Below are 27558 nucleotides of genomic sequence, written 5' to 3' on the forward strand. Positions count from 1 at the left end.
CGCAATGTTAGATGAAGAGTGGGAAATTTTAGATAGAAAGGCACTGGGATCCATTCAATTGTGCCTTGCACCGTCTGTAGCATTCAGTATAAAAAAATAAAAAATGACTGTAGATTTGATGGCGACATTGGCTAAGTTGTATGAGAAACCCTCGGCTTCGAATAAGGTATTTCTTATGAAGCGTTTGTTTAATTTGAAAATGAGTGCGGGAGGATCTATAGCAGAGCACTTAAATGAATTTAATACAACTACCAGTCAATTGTCCTTGGTAAAAATTACTTTTGTAGAAGAGGTTAGGGCTCTCTTGGTTTTATGTTCTTTGCCAGAAAGCTGGAATAGCTTGGTTATGGCTGTAAGTAACTTTGTCTCTGGTAAAAATACTTTGGTATTTGATGATATTGTTGGTGTTATCCTAAGCAAGGAAATGCGAAGGAAAAGCACAGGTGAGACTTCAACATCATCAAGTAGTGTTTTGAATGTGGAGAACAGAGGAAGATCAAAGGAAAGAGGAAAAGGCCCTTGGAATGAGAAGTCACGAGGGAAGTCAAACAAAGGATGCTCTCAATCTAGAGAAAAGAAAGATTTCTAGTACTGCGAAAAGCCTGGTCATCTAAAGAAAGATTGTTGGTCTCGGAAAAACAAAGGAGACAAAAATGAAAATGACAGGAAGGAAGATAATATTGCAAGTAATACTTTACAAGATGCTTTAATCTTATGTTTGGATAATGTTAATGATTCCTGGGTAATAGATTATGGGGCTTCATTTCATGCTACACCCCATAGAAAATATTTTCTAGATTATGTTCAAGGTGATTTTGGATAGGTATATTTGGGTGATGATGAGCCCTATCAAATTGTTGGAAAAGGAAAGATAAAGATCAAGTTGCAGAATGGAAATGACTGGTTTCTGCAAGAGGTAAGACACGTTCTTAATTTAAGAAGAAATTGAATTTCTGCAGGGCAACTAGGTAGTGAAGGTTGCATAGTTACCTTCTGAGACAATATCTGGAAGGTCACTAAAGGATCATTAGTAGTAGCTAAAGGTGCGAAGGTAGGTACATTATATCTGTGTACTGCTAACACTTACTCTACCTTAGCTGCTACAAATAAAGTTACTGCAGGGACAACAACAATAGATGTTGCAAGAACAGATTCGATAATGTGGCACCATAGGCTTGGGCACATGAGTGAGAAAGGGATGAAAATCCTTCACTCCAAAAATCTATTGCCAAGACTAAAGAAGATTGATTTAGAGTTCTGTGAAAACTATGTTAATGGAAAACAGAAAAGAGTCAGATTTCTCAAGGTTGGGAGAGAGAAGAAGAGTGAGAAGTTAGAGCTTGTGCATTCAGATGTATGGGGACCAACTCAGGTATCATCTCTTGGCGGCTCTTGTTATTATGTTATTTTTATTGATGACTCAACCAGAAAAACATGGGTATATTTCCTAAAACAAAAATCAGATGTTTTTGAAACTTTTAAGAAATGGAAAGATTTGGTTGAGAATGAGACAAGAAAAAAGTTGAAGTGTCTCAGATCGGATAATGGAGGTGAGTATTGCAGCAAAGCATTTGAAGATTATTGCTCCTTAAATGGGATTCAAAAGCAGAAGATAGTTCCAGGAACTCCATAGGAAAATGGTGTGTTAGAGAGAATGAATAGGACTATCATGGAACGCACGAGGAGCATGAGATTGCATGCTGGATTGCCCTTACATTTTTGGGCAGATGTTGTATATACTGCTGTCTATTTGATAAATAGAGGACCTTCAGCCCCTTTGGATGGTGGTATTCCGGAGGAGGCATGGACTGGTGAAAAGGTAAATTATTCTTTTCTGAAAACCTTTGGTTGTGAAGCTTTTGTCCATGTTGATAAAGAAAACAGAACCAAGCTTGATGCTAAATCTCAAAAATGTACCTTCATTGGATATGAGATAGATGATATGGCTATCGGTTATGGGATTTTGAAAATAAGAAAATAATTAAAAGTAGAGATGTTATATTCAATGAGAAGGTTATGTATAAAAAATAGATGCAAGAAAAGAAGCATGAACAGGGCAAGCAAGAATATGTGGTGTTGGATGAGATTCCTGAAAAATGAAATGCCACAAGTACTTGATGCTCAACAACAACAGAATGCCCTACAAACTCCTGCAAGTGTTAGATGTTCTATGAGGTCAAGTAGACCCCCTGAAAGATTTTCTCCTTCTTTGTATTCTATATTATTAACTGATTCTGGTGAACTAGAAGAATATGAAGAAGCAATGCAGGTGGATGCCAAACAACAGTGGGAGCTAGGCATGAAAGAGGAGATGGACTCCTTGATGAAAAATAAGACTTGGGACTTAGTCCCTTTACCTGCAGAAAAAAGAGCCTTGCCTAACAAATGGGTTTATCGGCTGAAGGAGGAGGAAGGAGGTCAGAAAAGATATAAGGCCAGACTTGTGGTAAAAGGTTTTTGCACAGAAAAAGGGTATAGATTATGATGAAATATTTTCTCCAGTTGTAAAAATGACTTCAATTAGAACTGTACTTAGTCTTGTGGCTGCAGATGATTTACATCTCGAACAATTAGATGTCAAAACAACTTTTCTCCATGGAGATTTGGAGAAGGAAATTTTCATGTTGCAACCACAGGGATATGAGGTGAAAGGTAAGGATAACTTGGTGTGCAGGTTGAAGAAAATTTTGTATGGCCTAAAGAAAGCACCCCGACAATGGTATTTAAAATTTGATAGTTTCATGGCTGAACACGGTTATCATAGATGTCATTCTGATCATTGTGTATATTTTAAGAGATTGGATAATGGCAGTTATATTATCCTGTTGCTTTATGTTGATGACATGCTTATTGTTGGGTCTAACATGGAACACATAAATGATCTTAAACAAAAATCAGCCAGGTCATTTGCTATGAAGAATTTGGGTGCAGCTAAGCAAATTCTCGGTATGAGGATTACACGGGACAGGAAAAAGAGAACCTTGAATTTGTCCCAAAGTGAGTATATAAAGAAGATGTTGAAAAGATTTAACATGTAGGATGCAAAAGCAGTTAGTACACCTTTGGCTAGTCATTTCAAATTGACTAAGGAGATGTGCCCAAAGGCACAGGAAGAGGTAAATAAAATGTCTAACATCCTGTATTCATCAGCTGTTGGTAGTCTAATGTATGCAATTCTATGCACAAGGCCAGATATTGCACATGCAGTGGGAGTTGTGAGCAGATTTATGACTAATCCGGGTATGGAATATTGGAATGCTGTGAAATGGATTCTTCGGTATTTGAAAGGAACTACTACGAAGGCATTATGTTTTAAAGGATCTAATGCTGCTCTGAGGGGATTTGTTGACTCTGATCTAGCAGGCGATATTGATTCATGGAGGAGTACTACAGGGTATGTTTTTACTATAGGGGGAACTGCAGTCAGTTGGATTTCTAGGCTACAAAAGGTTGTTGCACTTTCAACCACTGAAGCTGAGTATGTTGCTGCTATAGAAGCTAGCAAGGAGATAATTTGGTTACAATGTTTTCTGGAGGATTTGGGTCAGACATAGGAGGATCGCCCATTGTATACCGATAGCCAGAGTGCCATTCATCTTGCAAAGAACTCTGCTTTTCATTCAAGGACAAAGCACATTCAGCTCAGGTACCACTTCATCCAGACTATTTTGGAGGAGGGTCAGTTACGGCTTGAGAAGATTCACACAAGTGAGAATCCTGTCGATATGTTCACGAAGGCAGTTCCACAGGAGAAGCTTATTTCTTCATAAGTTTCTGTTGGTCTTCTTGACTGATAATTGTGGAATTTATACCAGTCAAGTCCAAGTGTTTTATCTAGTGGATGCTGCAAGTACAGCTATGTCGTCTAGTATCAGTCTCCAAGTGGGAGATTCTTTGGTGTGGAGCCTGACCATTCTCAAAGTGGGAGATTATTGAGATTTTTTGCCCTTTTTTTTGTTGATGAAAACTGACATTGTAATAAAACCCTAAAAAAAGATGACTTTGTTTGTTGCCCTAAAAACGCATGTTATAAGCGACTGGGATGCTTAAGGCATTGTAAGATTGATGTACTATTTTTGCTAGATAATAAGAAAGATTGGATGGCTCTGTATGGTGGACGTAACCCATTCTGGGTGAACCATGTTAAATCTCTGTGTTATCTGTGTCCTATTTTATTTCTTTATATTTTGTATTTAAATCTGCATATGATTGTTAGTTCATATTTGCTTCGGATCTGCTTGAAACCCTAACATCGCCTTCTCACCCCCTCTTTTTATATCTCTCTACTTCTATATCATCTCTCTCCCTCTCCCCCCTCTCTATTTTTTTGTATATCTTTCTTCCTCATTATATATATCTCTATATATCTTTTACTCACACACATTTTGTTTTACTCCCTCCTTATCTTTATGTCTATATCTCTCTCGCTCACACAAACACACACTCTAGCGTATTTCTCCCTCGCTATCTCTATTCTATTTCTCCTCTTCCTTCACCTCTCTCACTCTCTCCATATCACTCTCTACCTCTCCATACATCACTTCCTATATATTTATCTTTCTATCTCTCTATCTCCCCCTCTCTAATTCTCACCTTTTTTCTATCTCTATTTCTTCCTCTCCCCCTTTTTCTCTCCTTTCATCTCTCTCTTTCTCACTCCCTCTATATTTTACAAGTTATATTTACTCTCTTGATCCTTTCTATCCCTATTTCTTGTTACAAGTGTGGTTGTCGTTGCACCAAAAGATCAACCTGTTAATCCCCAATACAACCACTAGACTTATAGAATCCACAAGAGGCGGTTAAGCCATGTTAAAAACCTGAGCGCTGCACTACACAACACAAGGAGACCAAGGACACACACCTTGCAACAATCCCCTGTAGTGAAAGTGAGGGTTTTGAACTTGTGACCAAGCTGTGATACCACTTGTTACAAGTGCGGTTGTCATTGCACCAAAAGATCGATCTGTTAATCTGCGATACAACCACTAGACTTATAGAATCCACAAGAGGTGGTTAAACCATGTCACAAATCCAAGCGTTGTGCTACACAACACAAGGAGACGAAGGGCGCACACCTTGAAACATATCTATCTCTTTATATCCTTATATATTGCTTCTCTCCCTCTTTCTATCTTATCTCTCCTTATCTCCCCATCACTCCCTCTTTTTATATTTCTCTACTTCTTCTCTCTAATGTATATAGACACACTCCATGTTTCTCCCTCTCTCTCTATCTCTCTCTATCTCTATCTCTATCTTTCTCCCTCTTTATCTCGCTCCCTCTCTAGAGTCTTAACCTTTCTCTCTCTATTACTTGTCTTTTTCAACTCCTTTCTCTCACTCTTTCCCCCCCTCTCTCTCATTTTCTCCATATCTCTTTCACAATATATCTTTTTCTATATTTGTCTCCTTCTCTTTTTGGCTCGTTATCTATCTCTTTCTGTACATATATCTCTACCTCTCTATCCCTCTCTGTCTACTATATTTTCCTCTATCTATATCAATTTGCCCCACTCTCTCTCTCTAGGCCAGCCCTCTTTATCTTACCCCCCTCTCTCTCTCTCTCTCTCTCTCTCTCTCTCTCTCTCTATATATATATATATATATATATATATATATATATATACAACCTCTCCCTCTTCCTTTATATCTCTCTCTATCTCTTCCTCTTTATCTCCCTCTCTCTCTCCCCTCTCTTTCTATCTTTATCTCCCCCTCTCCCTTTCCCTATCTTTTTTTCCCTCCTCTTTGCTCTATCTTCATCTCTCCCCTAATATCTAGACATGCCTCCTTCTATCCATCCATCTCTCTCTCATTCTCCCTCTTTTTGGACCTTTATATCCATATCCCTTTTCCTCTCTATATCTATCTCTCCCTATCACTTCTTTCATTTATCCCTCTATCTCTATCTCTATCTCTCTCTACCACTATATATATCCCTCTCTCTATATATCACTTCTTATCTCCATCTTTATCTTTCTATATCTTCATCTCTCCAACTATTTATTTTTCTCTTCTATATATATATATATATATATATATATATTCCTCTCCCCTCTCTTTGTATCTCTCTCATATCTCTCTCCTTCTCTCCATCTTCCTCTCCCCATTCTCCATCTCTATCTTCAAATCCATCTATATCTTCATCTTCTTGTCTATCTCTTTACGAATCTCTCTCTCACTCTTACCCCTCTGTATATTCGTCTTTCTAGCCCTATCTCAATCTCACTCTTGCACTCACCCTATTGCAAAGATAATATGAGCTTGTTGCTAATAAAACTTGATTATCTTCTCAATACAAAGGTTTCATTTCAATTATGATTGAATCCTTGTAAGTGGATGCATAGTCAATTTTAGGCTATCACCTCTCAATTAAGTCCTTTGTTGTACAAACAACATAATAGCCACAAATTGACGTCCTGCACTACACAAATTTATCCAAAAAATAGACCAAATTTTCCCCAATTGACCTTCCACACCTCTTTGGCATACCCATTGCACACCAAAGTGCAATTGCTAGTTTATATTAATTTATTAAAATAAAAGTTATTACATAAATATTATTATTCTAATATAATTTTAAAATAACAATGATTCAAGATTACAATAATTAGAAATTAGAATAAATATCTTTATTACTATACTCTGATAGCAAATACTCGTCATTATGTGACATTTGTTTAATTTTTTCTAATCATTATAAATATAAATATGGATTAATTAAAATTTATTTAATATTTAATATTTAGGCCGAAGGCGTTCCCTATGAAAAAAATCCAATTAATCCAGCTCGTTCATTTTCAGTTGAAAAAAATTAAATTAGGCCCACATTTCCGACGCTTTTGTGTTTTTATGACTGACACATGACAGATTCCCCTCGTATCGTCAGCTCTGTTTTTTCTATTCTAACTTTGCAACGGTGTGAAAAAAAGCGTCCAACGAAGATCACAAAAACGTGCTTCACCGGAAGAAAGCCCATAAACGCCTGCTCATCGTTCATTCTACAGTCACGATTTTTGGTGCAAAAATTTTAGACTACTTATCACGAAACACGAAGTATCAAAATTATATAAAGTTAAAAAGGCATACAAAATTTTAAAATTCCGCATTCATAGGAAACACATTCATTTTCATTTGACTTTAATAGTTTTTAATAGCTTTAAATTTTATATGAACTCTTCCGCATCATTCATGAATATAAAATGTTCAGATGTAATATAAATATATTTGTATCTTCATTCACTAATTCACGTTTGATATACTAGAAAGACTAAACTATCAATGGCGTATTAATATAAATGCTTGATGTCAAAGGAATCCACCATCGAAAGCATCCAGTGATATTTTGCAGCAAGGCATTTAATCTACGTTTCTGACGGTTGCACAATTGCACTGAACAAATTATTCTCTTAAATATAAAATAAAAGTTTGGCTTCCTGCAGAGAATCTTAAAATGTTTTAAAGAAAAGTTCTTAAATCATTTGATACATGGTATTCATTAAATAGATCCACAAATTGCCTATAAAAAGCTGTTATTTAGGTGAAAACATAGTTCAGATATTGTAAGCCACAAAACCAAGTGACTCTACCCACTCAATAACGTTTGGCGCCCCCTCAATAAAACTGATACTGCAATTCTCCCCTTTTGCTCCATTACTGTACAGCCACATTATCGCATGACATCCTCTCTGTGCTGGATGGCCTGAATCCCAGAAGAACTTTTCATCTACGTTTGAACACACCTCAAATAAAGCCCTTCCTACTTGATCCACCTCTCCACACATATCAACCCTACCTTTTGCAGCACAGCAAGGACCGAACAAATCCACAAAACCTGTCACACAATTTCAAGAACAGATGTTATATTATTCATATGGCAGAGTTTTTGAAGATTTACTCGGCACACAGCAAAAGTATAGATTTTGAAGTACCAAATTGTGCAGGACTGGAGAAGATATGATTAATTGCAGACACCAAATCTGAAATTATGATGGACAATTCCTTGAGATCCGATTTGAGGATTTCTATGGCCCCCTTCAATAATTCTATATGAAGAGCTAAAATTTCATCGTAGTTTGAGTCACACGATGTTTTGCCGATCTGAGGCGCGCACCCAAAGGGATCAATATTACTCACCACAAAATTCCTAAGCCCACTTTTATACAGTTCTTTCACAGCGTCGATTGTCCCGCTTACTACAGGTTTCACCAGATCTTTCAGTCCTGTAATAAACTCACAAAGTGAGAAATAATGGATGTTCTGAAATATTTACATGAAGCGAAGAAAGGGCCCCTCAGATCTAAAATTACCTCAATGGATCCGTTTCTGCTAGCGAGGAATGCACGGTAGTCGTTAACAGCCGCAGAGATAAGAACTAAAGACCGCGAGAGCTTGTGAGAATCGAACTCCTGACTTCCCCCTATCAGCTCTTTAAACTGCTTCACCTGTTGTGCTATAGTTTTGAAACCGTAGTCTTCAAATATTCCACTGCCTTCCACTGCAAAATTCACTCCTTGTCTAATCTTCTTCGCATTTGATTTACAGTCATGACTTTTCAGCAGCTCATAAGCTGTGGGAGCAGGAAGTACTAAACTATCCCCTGCCACAGATAAATAAGACAAAGGCTGCTTAAAACCCTAAATTTCACAATTTGAGAGTGGAAGCTGGAAGGTTTACCCCAAAAAATCTGTCTGGATTTTTCCAGAAGAATATCTGCCTGCAGGATAGCCAGGCCATGTCAAACCGTACGGTCGTCTCCAAGGCTGGTTTACGCTTTGATTGTATCGATCGTGATTTCCTGTGTCGGCATATGACTCTCCAAACACAAACAACGCCTGCGCTTTCTCCGCATTGCCTCTCCCTGCAAATCAATTCATTTAAATAAATAAAAAAACCATACGAGTATATAGAATGAGGGATTATCAGAAAGAGGTGGTGAGAAAACATGGCATCCATATCTCTAGTCGAGAAAACCTGTCAAAGGGAATGCTGTGAACTCAACTATCTTCTTCAGTTATCGACATTATGACTGCTAAATCGAGGCAGGTTGACTTTAATCATATGCCTGTCAATGTCTTCTTGAACACCACTTTTTAACGTTTTAATAGGCTGATTATTTATAATAGTGCAAACTAAATATCTTAAACACGTTAGGGGAAGAGTACCAGTAGCCGTCATAGCTAACTTCGCGCATCTACAAATCTTAAACGGTACATCGGATTTTGATTTTTTTTTTAGTTGTCTTCGTATGTGACTTAACTGCTTATAGCTATTGATCTGGCTTCTGGGTAGTAACGATGCACGTTGTGGCGCACAAAGGTCAAAAAGTACACATTTCAAAGTGTCGCCTGATAACTAACTAAAGATGTTCTAGTAACCGTCAACTCAAACTTGCTAGTACTTGTTGACAAATATCCCAATAGTGGTGTACAAATGTTCCAATAGTGGTGCACAAATGGGACAAATGTTCCAATAGTTGTGCATAAATGGGCCAATTAATTACAAAAAATGATCAGCTATTGGTACAAAACAAATTTATTAATGGTGTTTTCACTATGACGGCTATTGGGGGGGTCAACATGACAATAAGGTGACGGTTATTGGAACTATGTTATCTATTGGTGCTCTTCCCCTATATGAGAAGGGAAATACTTGTTGGTGGGTAGAAATGAAAGCTAGTAAACACGTTATATGAGCTGGACAGTACTTGTTATCGGGTAAAAATGAAAACTAGAGAAATATGACTTTATGCATCGAGATTGATGTACAGGGAGAACCATGTGACACCATCGGCTAATAAAACGCTTCAAATGGTACGAAACCCTTGCGTACGTGGTGTAGTGAATAAGTCATTTTAGACCCACATCCTTACCCATTAATGCATAGACCAAATTAAGCCACCGTATCAATAAAACACCATGACAAAACATGGGTCTACCTAAACTAAAAAAAGCCACTGCCAATGTGGCATATATATATATATATGATGTCATGGAAATGGGGACAAGGCAACAACAAAGTTCAATGTTAATAAGTTAGTTTCAACCATAAAAACAAAACAAAGAACTAAAAACCATTCCAAACATATCAAGAGAGATTTCAAAAAGCATGAAAGAAGTTTAACAAAATAAAAGAAAGGAGAAGAGCCTCCCTAAGATGCTTCCATGATGCCTTTTGATGCTTCTCCCTTGTTTCTCTCCTCTCCAAGTCCCAAATGAGTGTAGCTCTCAGCTTTTAGCACTAGCCATGGATGCCATATGGAGATTCAAGATGGTTGAATATGATAAGCAAATACTATGCAAGAGTAGATAGTGATGCTATGAAAAAGCTCTATGCTAATGCCAGTATAACAACAATACTCTAATGCTTCTCTTTTGCTTGAGGAGAAGGGTTCTATTTATAGAAGAAATGGGGAAATGAAGGGTTAAGATTGAATGGTTTAATCAAGGGCCAAGTTTGAAAGTTGGGGATCCATGTGCACAATTAGCACCAATAAAATGGTGACAAGTGTCAACATAGGATTGGGTTGAGAGAAGAGGTTGGAGGCATTAAAGGCCTGAGAAGACCTCATGGTTATCTAGAAGGTAAGGGTCAAGTCTAAATTAAGATTACCCATTGGATTAAGAGTTAATCCAAGGATAAACCTTTGTGCAAATGATTAAGAGATAATCATGGTCAAAGCATTAAAGGCTTGATGAGACCTTTGGGTTGGGTAGAGGTTGAGTCAAAACAAATGTTTTAACCATGTGGGAGGGTTTGAGGTAACCATTAATGGTTATTGGAGACTTTGGGGATTAAGTGGTTGAAGGTTGAAAGCCTTCAATGGTTATCAAAGACTTTGAGGGTTAATTTGTTGAACACACAAAGCATTAATTGCTTTTCAAAGACTTTGGAGTCTTTGAGAAGTGACTCCAATTTGCTTAGGAATGTGACAATATTTAGGGGATGGATTAGGCTAATTAGGAAGGGTTTAGAAGAATCTAGAAGGGGTTTAGGCATACAAGTGGATTTTGTAGGAAAATGCAAGTGGGAGAAATTTTGGTATTTTCAATTAAAATAAAATCATTTATTTCAATTAAATGGTGTAATTTGCATTTGGATAAATATTCAAATAAATATTAATTTATTTAAATGAGAAAAATGAATATAAAGCATTAAAATGCTTGAAGACTTTGAGGGAAACCATTAAAGGCTTGAAGACTTTAAGGAAAACCATTAAAGTCTTAAGAAGATTATAGAAGGAAGCCATCAAGTTTGAAGACTTTAAAGCCATCAAGTTTGAATACTTTAAGGGAAACCATTAAAGGTTTCAAGTGGGTGAGGATAAATAGGATTTTAAATAAATAATTTATTTAAAATAGTTGTGCAACTTGCTTTTGTAGGAAAATACAAGTGGGTGGAGGATAAAGGTGATTTAAATAAATTATTTATTTAAAATAATTGTGCAACTTGTATTTGTAGGAAAATGCAAGTGGGTGGAGGATAAAGGTGATTTTAAATAAATGATTTATTTATTTAAATGTGAGAGGTGGGATTTTGGGGGTTTTAAATAAATATTAATTTATTTAAATGTGAGAGAAGATTTAATTAAATAAATATGATTTATTTATTTAATTAATGGTCTGAATTTGGTTAAGTGAATTAAATCAAATAAATTGAATAATTTATTTAATTAATAGGAGAATAGGGTTAAGATGAATTAATTAAATATTAATTTAATTAATTATTAATTGATGGTTAAATAATCAAATAAATACTAAGTATTCATTTAATTAAGTGGACAGATTTATGTGACTACATTTGCCCCTCTTTGAGACGGTGCGGTTTATCGCGTCGTTTCAAAGAAAGAAAAATAGGTGTGAAGAAATGCCCCATAAAATGTAAATTTAATGGGTGGTATGCCCCCTTGAGAGATGGGCCGAATTTTATTGAAAAATCGGGCGATCTCTCGAAAAAGAATGAAAAGCGGAGGGGAGGTAGAATAGAAGAAATTAGAACTAATGATGAAAGAATGGGAGAAAATGGAGTGAATATGAAGAAACAACAAGCCAACGAGTACCCTGAGGTCATGCAAGAGATACATAGCAGATGTAGTGTGGGGTTTGGATTGATGCTATACAATTAATCAAAATTGTTTGGACAATCTAGTGCAATCGGTTGAATTGCCCCGGTCAAGTCAAAGCGTGACAGTTGATGTCAGTTGGTCGCTTGGACATGATAAAGTCTGAGTAAGTGAATCAAAGTGACCTGATGGTGACTTAGACAATTGATGTAATTGTCTGATGAAGTCAAGGTATATGAAGCAAAATACTCGTTGAGATGTAGACAATTGATGTAATTGTCTATTGGATTGTGTTTGATTGGTTGATCAATTAATAGTATGTGCGTGTGATGGATGGTTGTGGGGAATCATGGCAACCCCGTTGAGACTAGGTCATTGTGATAAATGCCTGATGTAGTCTAGGATTACCATAATCGATTACCTGTTGAGACCCGAAGATACTTGATCAGAGTATCTGTTGATAGTCTAGGTGTGTGGGAGTCGATGTATCTGTGTAGATAGAGTAACTGGCTTAATTTTGTGGATGAGTGAGGATGGGAAGCGATGAAGGGATTAGGATGATGTTGATGATCAAGATAGGGAGGGTGAGGGGGGATTTGATGTTAGATAGAAGATATGGAGGACTAGGATCGAGTCCTATGGAAGAAGATGAGTAAAATAGAGTATGCATTATTATGACTACGTATGCATGATATGCAGCTATTATGAATGTATGGATGGGTGGAATGCAACGAAATGCAATATATACAAATGAGATGGAATGACGATCCATGGTGCTTTATTTTTCATCATTGAGCTTTAAAATGTTGTAAGAAAATACAAGCAACTTGACATAAAGATTCAAGATGACCAGAGTATTTCTTACATGGATTTTTATATAGCAAGTTAATACAAGCAACTTGATATAATGGATCAAGTTGACCTAAGTATTGCTTGCGGAACAGATAAGGATTATCTCCTTTCATGCATGACTTGGAACGTCCTCCTTGATCTTAGGCTGATCATATCCTGAGACAAGTGCATACCGTAATAAGAGATAAAACCTTTATCCAGTTTGGATGAGGTAGGAGGAACCAAAGAAAGAGAATTGTACCTGCAAACAAATAATATATACATAAAGAATAAAGAATATGGATCCTTGGTAATGGTTCATGCTCATATGGTCGAGGTATACGCTGTAGTCAGCAAGCCGTAATGATCTATGACTGCATTTTGCATAAGATCATGGATCTTGGTGAACCTCCCATGTAGACACCATTAGTACATGCCCCAGTACTTCATCGGAAGTAATGCGCAAATGATACAAAACAATGCTGAAAGATCCCGATACAGATAAACAAATGATTGTACTAATAAATCAACCAAGTATTTGATAGCTTAACATAATTTTCTTGTCAAAGAAAATGTCATCTTGTCTTTGTTTTGATAAGGAAGGATGCATCCTTGTTTAAGACAGTTTGGATTGTTGATGTTGATTGTGTTGGTCGAGTGATAAGTGGTCATTTGTGTGAGTATTTTGTATCTGATCGGATGAATATGTACAAGGTGTTGTCATGTTTTGTGGGTGATTTTCGATGGTTTTTCGATGTTTTTGGATTTTGTGTAATAGTTTTTGAATGTTTTTGATATTTTGCGAGAGATTTTTGAATGTTTTTGTATTTTGCGAGACATTTTTGAATGTTTTTGTATTTTGCGAGACATTTTTGAATGTTTTTGCCAATGAATCACTAGTAATGTAGAATCCACTTCCATCATCTAGATTGTAAGGGCATTGCCCCCAAGTTGGACATGATTTATGAAAAAGCGGGATGCTAGACGCATGAAGTACTTTCTTGGATGACAGATCAAATAACAAGCCATGGTTAGATGGATGGATGTGTGTATGTATGAATGTGATCGCAATGAGCCTGAAAGATACTGGAGCCATTGCCTTTACGAGTGGCGCCTGTTTGCCAGGTTTTCGCCATCGTACTTACCCAAGGTGCCACTGGAGTGGTTGTTCACCGTTTGGATGCATGATTTTTCTTTACTTTTTTGAATGTTTTTGTATTTTCTTTAGGACATTTTTCTGAATGTTTTTGGTATTTTCTTTAGGACATTTTTCTGAATTTTTTTGGTATTTTCTGATATGCAGGGGAGCCTGATGCCTTGTACACCTTAGGTATAAAACCGTTTGAGGTGCATGCTATTGATTGGATCTGCGAGCGGTTCTCTGTCTGATGTAGCCAACTGATATGCCCCGGACCCGAATACAGCAGTGACAACATATGGGCCCAACCAGTTTGATTCAAACTTGCCTTGATGTTCTCTGTTTGGTTGGTTGCGAGGATTTTCTCGAAGAACAAGATCACCTACCTCAAATGTACGAGATCTAACTCGGTGATTGTAGCTTCTACTCATGCGCTGCTGATAGGCTTTGAGGTGATTGTATGCAGCTTGTCGCTTCTCATCTAGTAACTCTAATTCCTGAAGACGAGATACTCTGTATGCTTCATCATCGATGAGATTGTGCAATGAAACTCGTAAGGATGGTATCTCGACCTCAATAGGTAAGATAGCTTCAGCACCATAGACCAATGAATAAGGAGTTGCACCTGTAGGGGTCCGAATGCTAGTTCGATATGCCCATAGCACTAGATTCAATTGAACATGCCAATCACGGCCGGCATCATTGACTGTCTTCTTTAGGATCCTCAATATGTTTTTATTGGATGCTTCGGCCTGACCATTGCCTTGTGGGTAATAGGGAGTGGAAAAGCGGTGTTGGATATGAAATTTCTCACAAAGCTCACGGACATCCTGATTTTTGAAAGGAAGACCGTTATCTGTGACAATGGACATGGGCACACCATACCGGCAGATGATGTAATTGAGGATGAATGAGGCAATCTGCTTGCCGGTGACTTGGGTAAGTGGAACAGCTTCAATCCACTTGGTGAAATATTCGGTGGCGGTAATAATGAATTTATGGCCATTGGATGAAGATGGATGGATTTTACCCACAAGATCAAGACCCCATTGACAAAAAGGCCATGGTGTTGTGATTGGTTGCAGTTCTTGAGCTGGTGCATGTATTAGGTCGCCATGAACTTGACATTTTTTGCACTTCCTGACAAAGTAGTAGGAATCCTTTTCCATAGATGGCCAATAGTATCCAGCTCGCATGATCTTCTTGGCTAGTGATGGACCACTTGAGTGAGTCCCGCAAATTCCTTCATGTACCTCTTCCAAAGCCTTTGTTATCTCACCTTGTTCTAGATATCGAAGGAGAGTACCATCAAGACCGCGTCGGTATAGGGTTTCGGCAATAATGGTATATCGAGCAGTTTGGCGAATGAAGGTTTTACGTTGGTTATTTGATTGGTTGGGAGGAAGGGTGTGATCGCGGAGATAGGTGTAGAACTCACCGTACCATGGGGATTTAGAACCAACAAGGCAACATATCATTTCAGATTCGGGGATATCATAAGCGGGGATCCAAAGTTGTTCTACCAAGAACTCGTAGCGTGTTGAATTCTGTGGAAGATCTAGTAGAGATGCGATGGTAGCCATAGCGTCAGCAGCTCGATTCTGATCTCTTGGTATCTGCTCAAAAGTGATAGTAGTAAATGATGTCTTTAGATTGTCCACCATTTGCTTGTATGGCATGAGTTTATCATCTTTGGTCTGATACTCATCTGTTGCTTGTCGAATGACTAGTTGGGAATCGCCATATACTTGCAATTCTTTTAATTTCCATTGTATGGCTAATCTGAGTCCTGTGATCAAGGCCTCATACTCTGCTATGTTGTTTGTGCATGGAAATGTGAGCCTGTAAGACTTCAGGATGCTATCACCTTGAGGTGTGATAACAGAATGCCTGCCCCTGAGCCGTGCCTAGTGTATGAACCATCAAAGTATAATTTCCATGACTGTGCTTCTGTAATCATGAATATCTCTTCATCTGGAAAATTGGAAATGAGAGGATGATCACCTATGAGAGGTGCATCGGCCAACTGATCTGCAATAACCTGACCTTTGATAGCTTTACGGTCCACATACTCAATATCAAATTCACTTAGAATCATCACCCATTTGGCTAAGCGACCTGTCAATGCTGCTTTGCTAAGTAAATACTTGAGTGGATCAATCTTTGCAATGAGTTGCACCTTGTGTGTTAACAGATAGTGCCTCAGTTTAGTGGCTGCCAAGATTACTGCTAGGCAAGCTCGCTCAATAGGTGTGTAATTGAGTTCATAGCCCACCAGTGTGCGAGAGATGTAGTATACAGCACACTCTTTACCTTCTGCATTATGTTGTGCCAATAATACACCTAATGCTGTACTTGTTGCTGAGATATAAAGTAACAACGGTCTACTTGGATCTGGTGGCATCAACAATGGTGGATTCATGAGATAGTCTTTAAGCACCTGAAATGCTTGCTGGCATTTGGCATCCCACTGAAAGCAGATGTTCTTGTGTAGCAGGTGTGTAAATGGGTGACACTTATCAGCCAATTGTGCAATGAATCTTCGGATGGATTGAAGCCGTCCTTGTAGTGTCCTTAGCTGACTGATATTCTTTGGAGGTGGCATGTCCATGATTGCTTTAACCTTTGCTGGATCGACCTCAATGCCTTTGCTTGAGACAATGTATCCTAGAAGCTTCCCGGAGGTCACTCCGAAGACACATTTCTTTGGGTTGAGTCGAACATGGTATTGTTCCAGTCTATCAAAGATTTTATCTAAGATGTGAAGATGTCCTTCTCTAGTAAGTGATTTTGCTAGTAAATCATCCACATAATCTTCCATTATAGTATGCATCATGTCATGGAAGATGGTGGTCATTGCTCTTTGATAGGTCGCTCCTGCATTCTTTAGACCAAAAGGCATTACATTCCAGCAGTATGTGCCCCATGGACATGTGAAGGCTGTCTTATGTTGGTCCTCTGGTGCGATCTTTATTTGATTGTATCCTGAAAAGCCATCCATGAGTGAAAGCATGGCATGTCCTCCTGTCAAATCTACTATGATGTCAATATTTGGTAGAGGGAAGTCATCCTTAAGACATGCCTTATTCAGATCTCTGAAGTCTGTACAAATGCGGATGCCCCCTTTTGGTTTGCCAACTGGTACAATGTTGGAGATCCATTCTGCATAATCAATTGGTCTAATGAAACCAACATCCAGGAGTTTCTTGAGTTCTATTTTGACTAGCACGGCAATCTGAGGATGCATCTTACGAAGCTTCTGCTTGACAGGTTTGGCTCCTTTTGCTACTGTGAGATGATGCATGACTAAATCAGGATCAAGCCCAGGCATGTCTGCATATGACCATGCAAAGTTGATCTGACGCTGTTGGAAGAACTCTATAAATTGAGGTTGTTCCTCTGGAGTGAGAAGAGATGCCAGATGTATGATATGAGGGTTTTCAGGAGTCCCCACATTGTATTCTTTAGTCTCCTCAATGAGAATCGTCGATCGTTCCTGTTGTGTACTAGCAGGGAGAATGTCAAACCCTTCATCCTCAAGTGCCTCAGAGAGGTTTTCACCGTTGGATACGCTCTTTCTTTTTACTTTTGTTGGATCAAACAGTGCCACAGTGTGGTTTTCACTGGAAGATCCATGTTTTAATGTTATATTTTTGCAGCTGAAGGGTTTGGCATCCGCCCCGAAGTATGATGCGCTATTAAGTTCAATGGCGAATCCAGCTTTGTGATCCCCGCTTGGTAGATTATCCCTTAATTCCAAAAAGTCAATGATAGCCTCATCGTTTTGGAAGAGGTCAAGACATGGGGGATTTGGTTGGTTCCATTCGATGAGTTCAGGGTGGATAATGGGCATTACTTCATCGATTAAGTTAAGTGCGGGAGATGTATCAGTGAGGGTTAAGACAGTGTGGTGAAGGTCATTGATGGTATTCTCCCTATCAGAATCCGGCGTAGGATGAGACGTAGGGTCTGTGGAAGATGTTTCCAGCTCGGGTACCCAAGTGGTCTTTATCTGTGCTTCTCCGTAAACAGGAATGTCTTTGCGTGGCGGAGGTGGTGACGTGTCTTCCTCATCTGAAGTGTTAAGCTGTACAGAATCAAATTCCCACTCATGTGAGTCGGTCTCTGAATCACTTTCCAGCATCTAATTGCTATACCATACTGGGATGTCGCTGGAGTTGAATACTGCAGGTGTGATTGGTTTATGTACCTTTGAGGTGATCGGTGCTGCAGGAACTGTGATGGGGTTTAAAGGTTTTGTCACTAGAAGTATCGACAGGGTTGATTTAGTGGCTTCTATTGGAACGGCTGGTGTCATAGATGCTGCTACGGGTTCCAATATAGTTGCTGCTATGAATGGTTTTATTGATGTGATGACTGCTGTGGATGGGATTACTAGTTCGATTGGTGGGATTTTTGGCACTGATGACGGTTGCGGTGGGTTTGTGAGCCTTGATGGGGCAGTGACAATATTGCTTGATGGTGCTTTGATTATGAAAGGTGTCCTCTTTACAGTAGGTGGGCAAAATGGTTTGCTAGGTTTTCCTTTAAATCTGAGTTTAGGAAGGATCTCTTTTTCAAAGCCTAGGCCTATATTACCTTTGGGCTTGAACTCTGGCAGCAGCGGTTCATGTCGTCCTTGTTTGTAGTATCCCAAAGCACTCTGACCATCATATCCCATTCTTTGTATATGAGGAGGCCTTTGCCATACTGTTCTGTAGGAAGTGTAACTCGCGGTATGTCAGTGGTGATGGGATCTTTATAGATCCAGTCCACTAGGTCCTCATCTTGTGTTTCTTCCTCTTGACTCCTTCCAAGGACGAAAGGCATCCAAGCACATGCTGGCGTGATTAGTCATTGCTGGAGTAACTGCTGTGGTTTACCATGTGTTTTAGGAGAATTGGGCATTTGTCCCACACAAAAGAGTTGACTTAAGTTATATTCCTCGGGACCTTCCTCTGCGACTTTCATTTTAAGCTTTTCTTGCTTGGGTATAGGGGTGTTCAAACTGGCAAGAGAGGTGGGACTTACATATGATGTAGAGGAAATGGCTTCCCTATTATTAGGAACAGTAATTTCTGGTTGATGGCTGATATTATGGCAAAATGCAAAGGGATTTGCATCACCCAGGATTGTGATCTCTGCACCATTATGTGGGAACTTGATACATTGATGGTAGGTAGACGGAACGGCTTGCATGGCATGTATCCAAGGTCTTCCTAATAATAGATTATATGGTAGAGGAAGGTCCAGAACCTGACAAATTATGTGTTTTACCACAGGGCCCACTCGGATTGGTAGCACCACCGCTCCTTTGGATGAACGCTCTGCATCATCATAGGCCTTGATGGTGATCTTCTTGCGAGGATCCACTGATTCTATTGCATATCCCAATGCTGTGACCAACTGTAGTGTACAAATGTTTAGGCCTGCTCCATTATCTATCAAGACTCGCTCGATCCTGTGTTGGTTGATAAAGCCTTCAATGTGTAGTGAAGCGTTATGAGGTTGTTGGAAGGAAGAGTTGTCACTTTCAGAAAAAGTGAGACAAGGTGATGACTTTAGATTTCCAACCATGGCTTGAAATTGGTCTGTGTTCAGGTTTGTAGGGACTGACGCCTCTTGGAGTGCTTGATCCAAGATTGTTTTATGAGATGGCGATAGGTGCAATAGTTCTAAAATGGATATGAGTGCAGGCGTTTTATCTAATTGTTCCACAAGATTATATTGCTTTGGGACGGAGGTGGTGCCCTGTGGAGCTGCCTTGATGGTGACCTTGCCACGACGTGTAACAACATTGCAATTTGAGGTGGGATTTTTTAAGGTTATAGTTGCAATTTGTTCACTGGCATCATACAGGGGATTTACAGTGTAGTTATACGCAGCCTGCGTATAATCAGTGGTATCAGTGCCTCACCGAGAAGTGGAAGGACCCCTTTGATCTTGTGATGGAAGTGGATCCTTGAACATGAGATGATCATTATTGGTCGTTTTTGGGTCATGTCCTTCAATTTCAATTTCTCCTCGATCAATAAGATCCTGAATGAGATCCTTCAATCGGTGACAATTACTTGTCTTGTGTCCTCGTCCTTGATGGAACTCACAGTGTTCAGTATCTCTCCACCATGCTGGTTTGACCTGAGGCTCATAGTTGGATAGTTTAGGTAGAGTGACCAAATTCTGAGAAAGGAGTTGTCGCAACACTATTTCAATGGGTTCCCCTAAGGGAGTGTATGTGCATTTTTGTTTTTGTGGATGAGGTCTTGGTTCATCATGAGATGTGATGCGACCTTGATTAGGAGGAACATTTGTGTTATTTTGAGGTGGAGGATTTTGTCCTGCAAACCGAACCATAGGTTGTGCATTTTGGATAGTTCGAGCATCCACAACCCCATCGTTGACGATATTTTTATTCTTGTTCCAGAAGTTTGGTTTATCACTATTGAAGCGCGGGCGAGGACCATCTTTTGGTTCATTAAAGATTTTGATGAGTCCTTTCTTGATGAGTGCCCTTTCACATTTTATACCCTTGGTGATCATATCGTTAAAGGAGTCTGTGTCTTTGACATCCAGGTGAAATTCCATTTCTTCGTTTAAGTTGGAAATGAAAATTTCCACTAGTTCTTGTTCAGGTAACTGAAGAGAATGTCTGCTAGACATTTGGCGCCATCGTTGCAGGAAGACTGAGAATAATTCACCTGGTTTTTGTTTGGTGTTGCATAGATCAGCCATGGTGATGTCGCGTTCAATGTTATGAGAGTAATGAGATAGGAACTTCTGGATGAGTTCCTCAAATGTTCTAATGCCACCTGGTAGTCGGGAAAACCATGATGTGGTGGTTCCTCCCAAGCTTTGGGGAAAAAGGCGCATTAGGTATGTGTCCTCATAAGCCACTTCAAGACAAGCGGAATGAAATTCTCGGACATGATCACGGGGATCCCCCTTTCCTCTATATTTTTCAAATTTGGGTATTTCGAACCCGCGTGGAAAGGGTGGCATATAAAGATTCCTATCAAAAGGATAGGGACAGATGTCGTTAAGTGAGAATTGATTGGTCTTAACACCACTATGAAGTTGTTGGGCGAGATTCTCGACTTGTTGCCGCAACATCTCTATTTCATTTGGAGGAGGAGGTGGTGGGTTACCTCGAGGAATGTTATATCTGATGTGATTTCTACCCCTTTCCTCCTCATGGTGACTTTGTCTTTCTGATGCTTGTCTTAATTGGGAAAGATCAAAGTCTGAGGGGAGTTTGGCTCCTTCTTGAGCGAGTTTTAAGAAGTGAGCATCCGCATTGCTCCTTAATATTTCATCAAATAATCTGTTGAAGTGAGGGTTATGCTGAGCCCTTTCGATTGTTGAAGGAGTGGGAGTACTTGGGTTTTCATCAGTTACAGTTCCTCCAAGTGCTTCTTGAAATTCATTGAGGTTGTCTTCTTCTTCCTCAATTTCTATTTCTCGTTGCCTTGATTGCGATCGGGTTTGAGCCATTTTGTTTGTAAGTTTGTGTTGAAGTTGATTGAAGATGATGATGAGTTATTGATGAAAGATTGATGATTGGTGATTTGTATTGTATGGGGATCTCTAGCACTTTAAGGTACATGTAACCGAAATTCCTTCTTTGAATTGCTTGTTTGTTTTGAGGAGTTTGGATGTGATAAGGTGTAGAGAAATCTGAGATGTGTTACAGATTTTGACTACCTAGCAATGAGAGGATTCACTCATGACTAGTTTTAACCTGCGTAGATGTGTCTCTTAGGATGAGCTTATCCTAGATGTAGAAACAATCTAAAAGTGATGTGATGTGTTTGATTTCAAGCAATATCTAAAAGAGAACTTGGGACAAGAACCTCTTAATGTTTTGAGAGTTTTGGGATGAATTGATGATGGAAAAAATGATGTATGAATGAGATGATGGATGTTTTGTTTTCAACTTCAATAAAAACTTTGTGTTACAAATGGAACAAACTCTACTTCTTCCCTTTCAGGCGTTGGTGGCACTTCTCGAGCTGTGTTGTAGGTGATACAGATGTTTGGGAAGAAGTTGGGATTAATCTTTCCTCCTTGATTTTTGTGATAACTCAGAGCTCTATATTGCATAAAAGCTCTGCGGTTCAATGATTCGGAATCAAATTCGTTTGTTTTACCTTGAAGATAGAGACGCGTGCGATGTAGAAAGACTCTATGTGAGACAAAGATTTGTCTATTGAGATAGAAGAATTTCCTCCTTTTGATCAAAGCCTTTGAGCTTAATGGTCTCCTTCTTAAGTTGATATTCTGATGACACTTCTTCTTTCGCAAGATGTGAAGAATGGTCATAAAATTTGACTCTTTGTTGTTTGTACTTTGTTTTTGATGTGTTTGGTTGTTTTTGAGAAATGTTGGATGAGTACTTTGTTTTTGAAAGTGATTTGCTGATTTTTCTTTGACAAGAAAACAAAGCAAGCACACAAACACAAGAATGTTGCCCCCAAAGGCACAAATGAGTATGGGTCTAGATCAACCCAATCTTTGGACTTGTATATGACCCTTCCTTTAGATTTATTTTAAAGTGTATTTCCAAAGCCTGAAGTCGGCTCAATTTGCACTAGGTCTGTAAAACGAACACACTTCAAACACTTTTTATCCCTAAGGTCAAATGGCCAGTTGTGATAAATTTAGCCCACATCTTGATATTTCTTCGACTTTGGTACTACATACCTTATGAATCCCGCCATGGCAGGTAAGGATGTGATATACTAAGTCTTGCACGAGCATAACAAATAGATGATCCCTATGATGGGGGAGTCACCACTTTTATCAAGCCACAAGTGACCTTTCAAAAAGCTATGTTTCTACTCAAGGAAATATGTATGGTGAGTATCTTGGGAGCAAAACCATCTATGCTCTTGCACTAAATTATACCTCAAATATCCTCAATCAATAGAACAGGTGGGCTACTACTTAAAGGTGTTTAGTCATGTTCGATGTTTTTGGACATAAGTTCATTCTGCAGTGACTCACTTAAGAACCTTGTAACTAGTGGTGGGGCCCATTTGTCCTTTCGGCCAGTTACACTATAGGAACAGCTATACCCAAGGCTACAGCTTTCGCTCTCACCTGATTTCTATAGCGGCTCGAAGGATTTACCGCTCGAGGTCGTTCCCAAGAGTATCGATCCCTTGACAGGCCTCTCTTAAAAAGATAAAATTTGAGCGTTACTAACACTTTTCTCTTGCACCTAGGACCACGAGAGCCAAGGGAGAGGATAGTGTGTGTTAGAGGTAGGACCACTCGACCAACTCTTTTGCACAAGTGTGCCAAACACAAAATTCACTTGTTCCTTTTAATTTGTCATCGCAATGATTTTCTATCTATTTGGAGATGTTGCTCCAACAATCATGGTGTTCTTTTTAATTTTCAAAGGCAATTGTTGGAGTAAACGAGAATTTGAAAATCCTGGTCAACTTAATGAAAAACACGTTTGCATGAAGTAAAATTGCTTTGAAAATGAGACAAGTTGATTGTGAATTTTATTTGCACCAAAAATGGAAGTGTGGATTGTGAGTTTTATCTTGATGCAAGAAATAAAATTTGCCTTGTTGATTTTAAGCACCAAAACGAAGTTTGTTTCCTAACTTGCAAAAAAAATAAAGTTGTTTTTGTATAAGTTTGTGGTTCTTTTTACCTTTGAACAATGAAATTCTTTTTAAGAGCCCCAAACAAATGTGTGATTCTTTTTTTTTAAAAGCCCAAATTTGAAATGTGAAGTTAATTTTAAACCAAAATAAAAAGTGAATTCATTTTTAAAACCAACTTCAAAAAATAAGTTAGTAAAAAATATAAATCTACTTTTTAATCTAATTTAAATCTGCACAAAAGAGAAAAATAGTTAGTAAAATCCGCCTATTTGGTGGGCTTCTACAAGCCTAATTTTTTATTTTTTATTTTGGTTACAAGGTGATTTGTACAATGTTTTGTTACAATAGCGCTAGTCTGCGTTTGAACAGAGGCACTATTTAACACAAACGCATTAAAAGAAAGGGAAAGACAGAGAAGGGAAAAGCACTGAAACAGGGTGAATAGCGCCAAAATAATGTCAAACGCACCAAAACAGTGTCAAAAGCGCAACCTGTGTGACATTTTCAACATTCAAACATGTTATTGGTTAAAAAAAAAAAAAAAAAAGTTGATCTTTTTGGTGTTTGGATTCACGTCGGGTTCACCAAATGATGTCATGGAAATGGGGACAAGGCAACAACAAAGTTCAATGTTAATAAGTTAGTTTCAACCATAAAAATAAAACAAAGAACTAAAAACCATTCCAAACATATCAAGAGAGATTTCAAAAAGCATGAAAGAAGTTTAACAAAATAAAAGAAAGGAGAAGAGCCTCCCTAAGATGCTTCCATGATGCCTTTTGATGCTTCTCCCTTGTTTCTCTCCTCTCCAAGTCCCAAATGAGTGTAGCTCTCAGCTTTTAGCACTAGCCATGGATGCCATATGGAGATTCAAGATGGTTGAATATGATAAGCAAATACTATGCAAGAGTAGATAGTGATGCTATGAAAAAGCTCTATGCTAATGCCAGTATAACAACAATACTCTAATGCTTCTCTTTTGCTTGAGGAGAAGGGTTCTATTTATAGAAGAAATGGGGAAATGAAGGGTTAAGATTGAATGGTTTAATCAAGGGCCAAGTTTGAAAGTTGGGGATCCATGTGCACAATTAGCACCAATAAAATGGTGACAAGTGTCAACATAGGATTGGGTTGAGAGAAGAGGTTGGAGGCATTAAAGGCCTGAGAAGACCTCATGGTTATCTAGAAGGTAAGGGTCAAGTCTAAATTAAGATTACCCATTGGATTAAGTGTTAATCCAAGGATAAACCTTTGTGCAAATGATTAAGAGATAATCATGGTCAAAGCATTAAAGGCTTGATGAGACCTTTGGGTTGGGTAGAGGTTGAGTCAAAACAAATGTTTTAACCATGTGGGAGGGTTTGAGGTAACCATTAATGGTTATTGGAGACTTTGGGGATTAAGTGGTTGAAGGTTGAAAGCCTTCAATGGTTATCAAAGACTTTGAGGGTTAATTTGTTGAACACACAAAGCATTAATTGCTTTTCAAAGACTTTGGAGTCTTTGAGAAGTGACTCCAATTTGCTTAGGAATGTGACAATATTTAGGGGATGGATTAGGCTAATTAGGAAGGGTTTAGAAGAATCTAGAAGGGGTTTAGGCATACAAGTGGATTTTGTAGGAAAATGCAAGTGGGAGAAATTTTGGTATTTTCAATTAAAATAAAATCATTTATTTCAATTAAATGGTGTAATTTGCATTTGGATAAATATTCAAATAAATATTAATTTATTTAAATGAGAAAAATGAATATAAAGCATTAAAATGCTTGAAGACTTTGAGGGAAACCATTAAAGGCTTGAAGACTTTAAGGAAAACCATTAAAGTCTTAAGAAGATTATAGAAGGAAGCCATCAAGTTTGAAGACTTTAAAGCCATCAAGTTTGAATACTTTAAGGGAAACCATTAAAGGTTTCAAGTGGGTGAGGATAAATAGGATTTTAAATAAATAATTTATTTAAAATAGTTGTGCAACTTGCTTTTGTAGGAAAATACAAGTGGGTGGAGGATAAAGGTGATTTAAATAAATTATTTATTTAAAATAATTGTGCAACTTGTATTTGTAGGAAAATGCAAGTGGGTGGAGGACAAAAGGTGATTTTAAATAAATGATTTATTTATTTAAATGTGAGAGGTGGGATTTTGGGGGTTTTAAATAAATATTAATTTATTTAAATGTGAGAGAAGATTTAATTAAATAAATATGATTTATTTATTTAATTAATGGTCTGAATTTGGTTAAGTGAATTAAATCAAATAAATTGAATAATTTATTTAATTAATAGGAGAATAGGGTTAAGATGAATTAATTAAATATTAATTTAATTAATTATTAATTGATGGTTAAATAATCAAATAAATACTAAGTATTCATTTAATTAAGTGGACAGATTTATGTGACTACAATATATATATATATATATATATATTTGTGTGTGTGTGTGTGTATATATATATGTGTGTGTGTGTGTGTGTGTGTGTGTGTATATACATACATACATATATACATACATATACATACATACATACATATATATACATACATATATATATATATACACATACATATATATATATATATATCTACATATATCTATATATATATATATCTACATATATATATATATATGTATGTATATATATATATATGTATATATATATATATATGTATGTATGTATATATGTATATATATGTATTTATATATGTATATATATATATATGTATTTATATATATGTATATATGTATGTATATATATATATGTATATATGTATATGTGTGTATATATATATATTTGTATATATGTATATGTGTATATATATAGATATATATATATATGTATATACACATCGCAACCCTTTATGGCAATTGCGAGACAATTTTGCAATTGCGGTATAACGTCTGATCTACACACACACACACACACACACACACACATATATGTATGTATGTATGTACACACACACATGTATGTATGTATGTATATATCAAGGCTGCTTGTAATACCACAGACCACTATAGAAGATTATCCAACATAATTTAATAGAGCTACATCACTTCAAGAGCTCTCATTAAAGGTCTTCCTAAAATGCACATGGAACTATAATATATAACCTAAGATCACATAATGTTATGTTACTCACAAAATCAAAGAACAAAACTACAACACTACCAGATCTCAATGTAGAACCATGATTTCCAACCAAGAAGATATGGCTGCATATGTAGATGCACAAAGCTTCCACTAAACCATGATTTGAATCTTCTCATGGAACCATGGTTGACAACTATAGGTTCCAAAGTAAAACTATCTCAAGCACTCAAAACATCATCTTTCTATGTCACTATAATGAACACAACAATGCACTAAGCTAATAAAAACATGCAACCAACAAAATTTGCATCAACACTATGAAAGATCTATGGGTATAAACTACCCGCATCCAATTTATCCATGTAATTTATAGGCATAGAAAATCCACAAAACTACACAACTCATATATTTAGATAGTACAACATATAGATCAAGCAACACATTAGTAACATGCAAAATAGAGACAACATGTAGATGCATTGTGACTTAAACACCATATCAAACATAAATTTGATTTTTTTATAATCTCGTAACAAAGTAATCAAAGTTTAAGAACCCTAAAAGGAAATATATATATAAATGTTAATTGATGAAGCACATATCAACATTCCCATACATGAGAAGTTCATGACAAACCTCCTCAAACTATTCACAAAGCATGCATTCAAATTGTGGGTGATAATTTCAAGTTGAATATGGCCCCAACAATAGGGTGAACTTGTTAATAGTAATGATGATTATGATGCTTAATTGAAATGTACATCAAAATTTTCAAGTAACAAGTCATCAAATATGAATACTTTACAATAAAA

General features: G+C 37.5%; 1 protein-coding gene across 1 annotated transcript in view; it reads right to left on the reverse strand.

Annotated features, from left to right (window-relative positions):
• Positions 1 to 7556: 7556 nt before the first annotated feature.
• LOC131033060 (GDSL esterase/lipase At5g03610-like) overlaps positions 7557 to 27558 on the reverse strand; it is a 30023-nt gene continuing 10021 nt past the window's right edge. Inside the window, exons 2-5 of the mRNA XM_057964183.2 lie at positions 8720 to 8863; positions 8313 to 8602; positions 7935 to 8262; positions 7557 to 7837 (exon numbers count right to left, since the gene is read on the reverse strand). Coding sequence (XP_057820166.2) covers positions 7557 to 7837; positions 7935 to 8262; positions 8313 to 8602; positions 8720 to 8863 — 1043 coding nt within the window. The remainder of the gene's footprint in view (positions 7838 to 7934; positions 8263 to 8312; positions 8603 to 8719; positions 8864 to 27558) is intronic.

Source organism: Cryptomeria japonica, chromosome 7 (genome assembly GCF_030272615.1).
Source record: "Cryptomeria japonica chromosome 7, Sugi_1.0, whole genome shotgun sequence".
In the NCBI taxonomy this organism is placed as follows: Eukaryota; Viridiplantae; Streptophyta; class Pinopsida; order Cupressales; family Cupressaceae; genus Cryptomeria; species Cryptomeria japonica.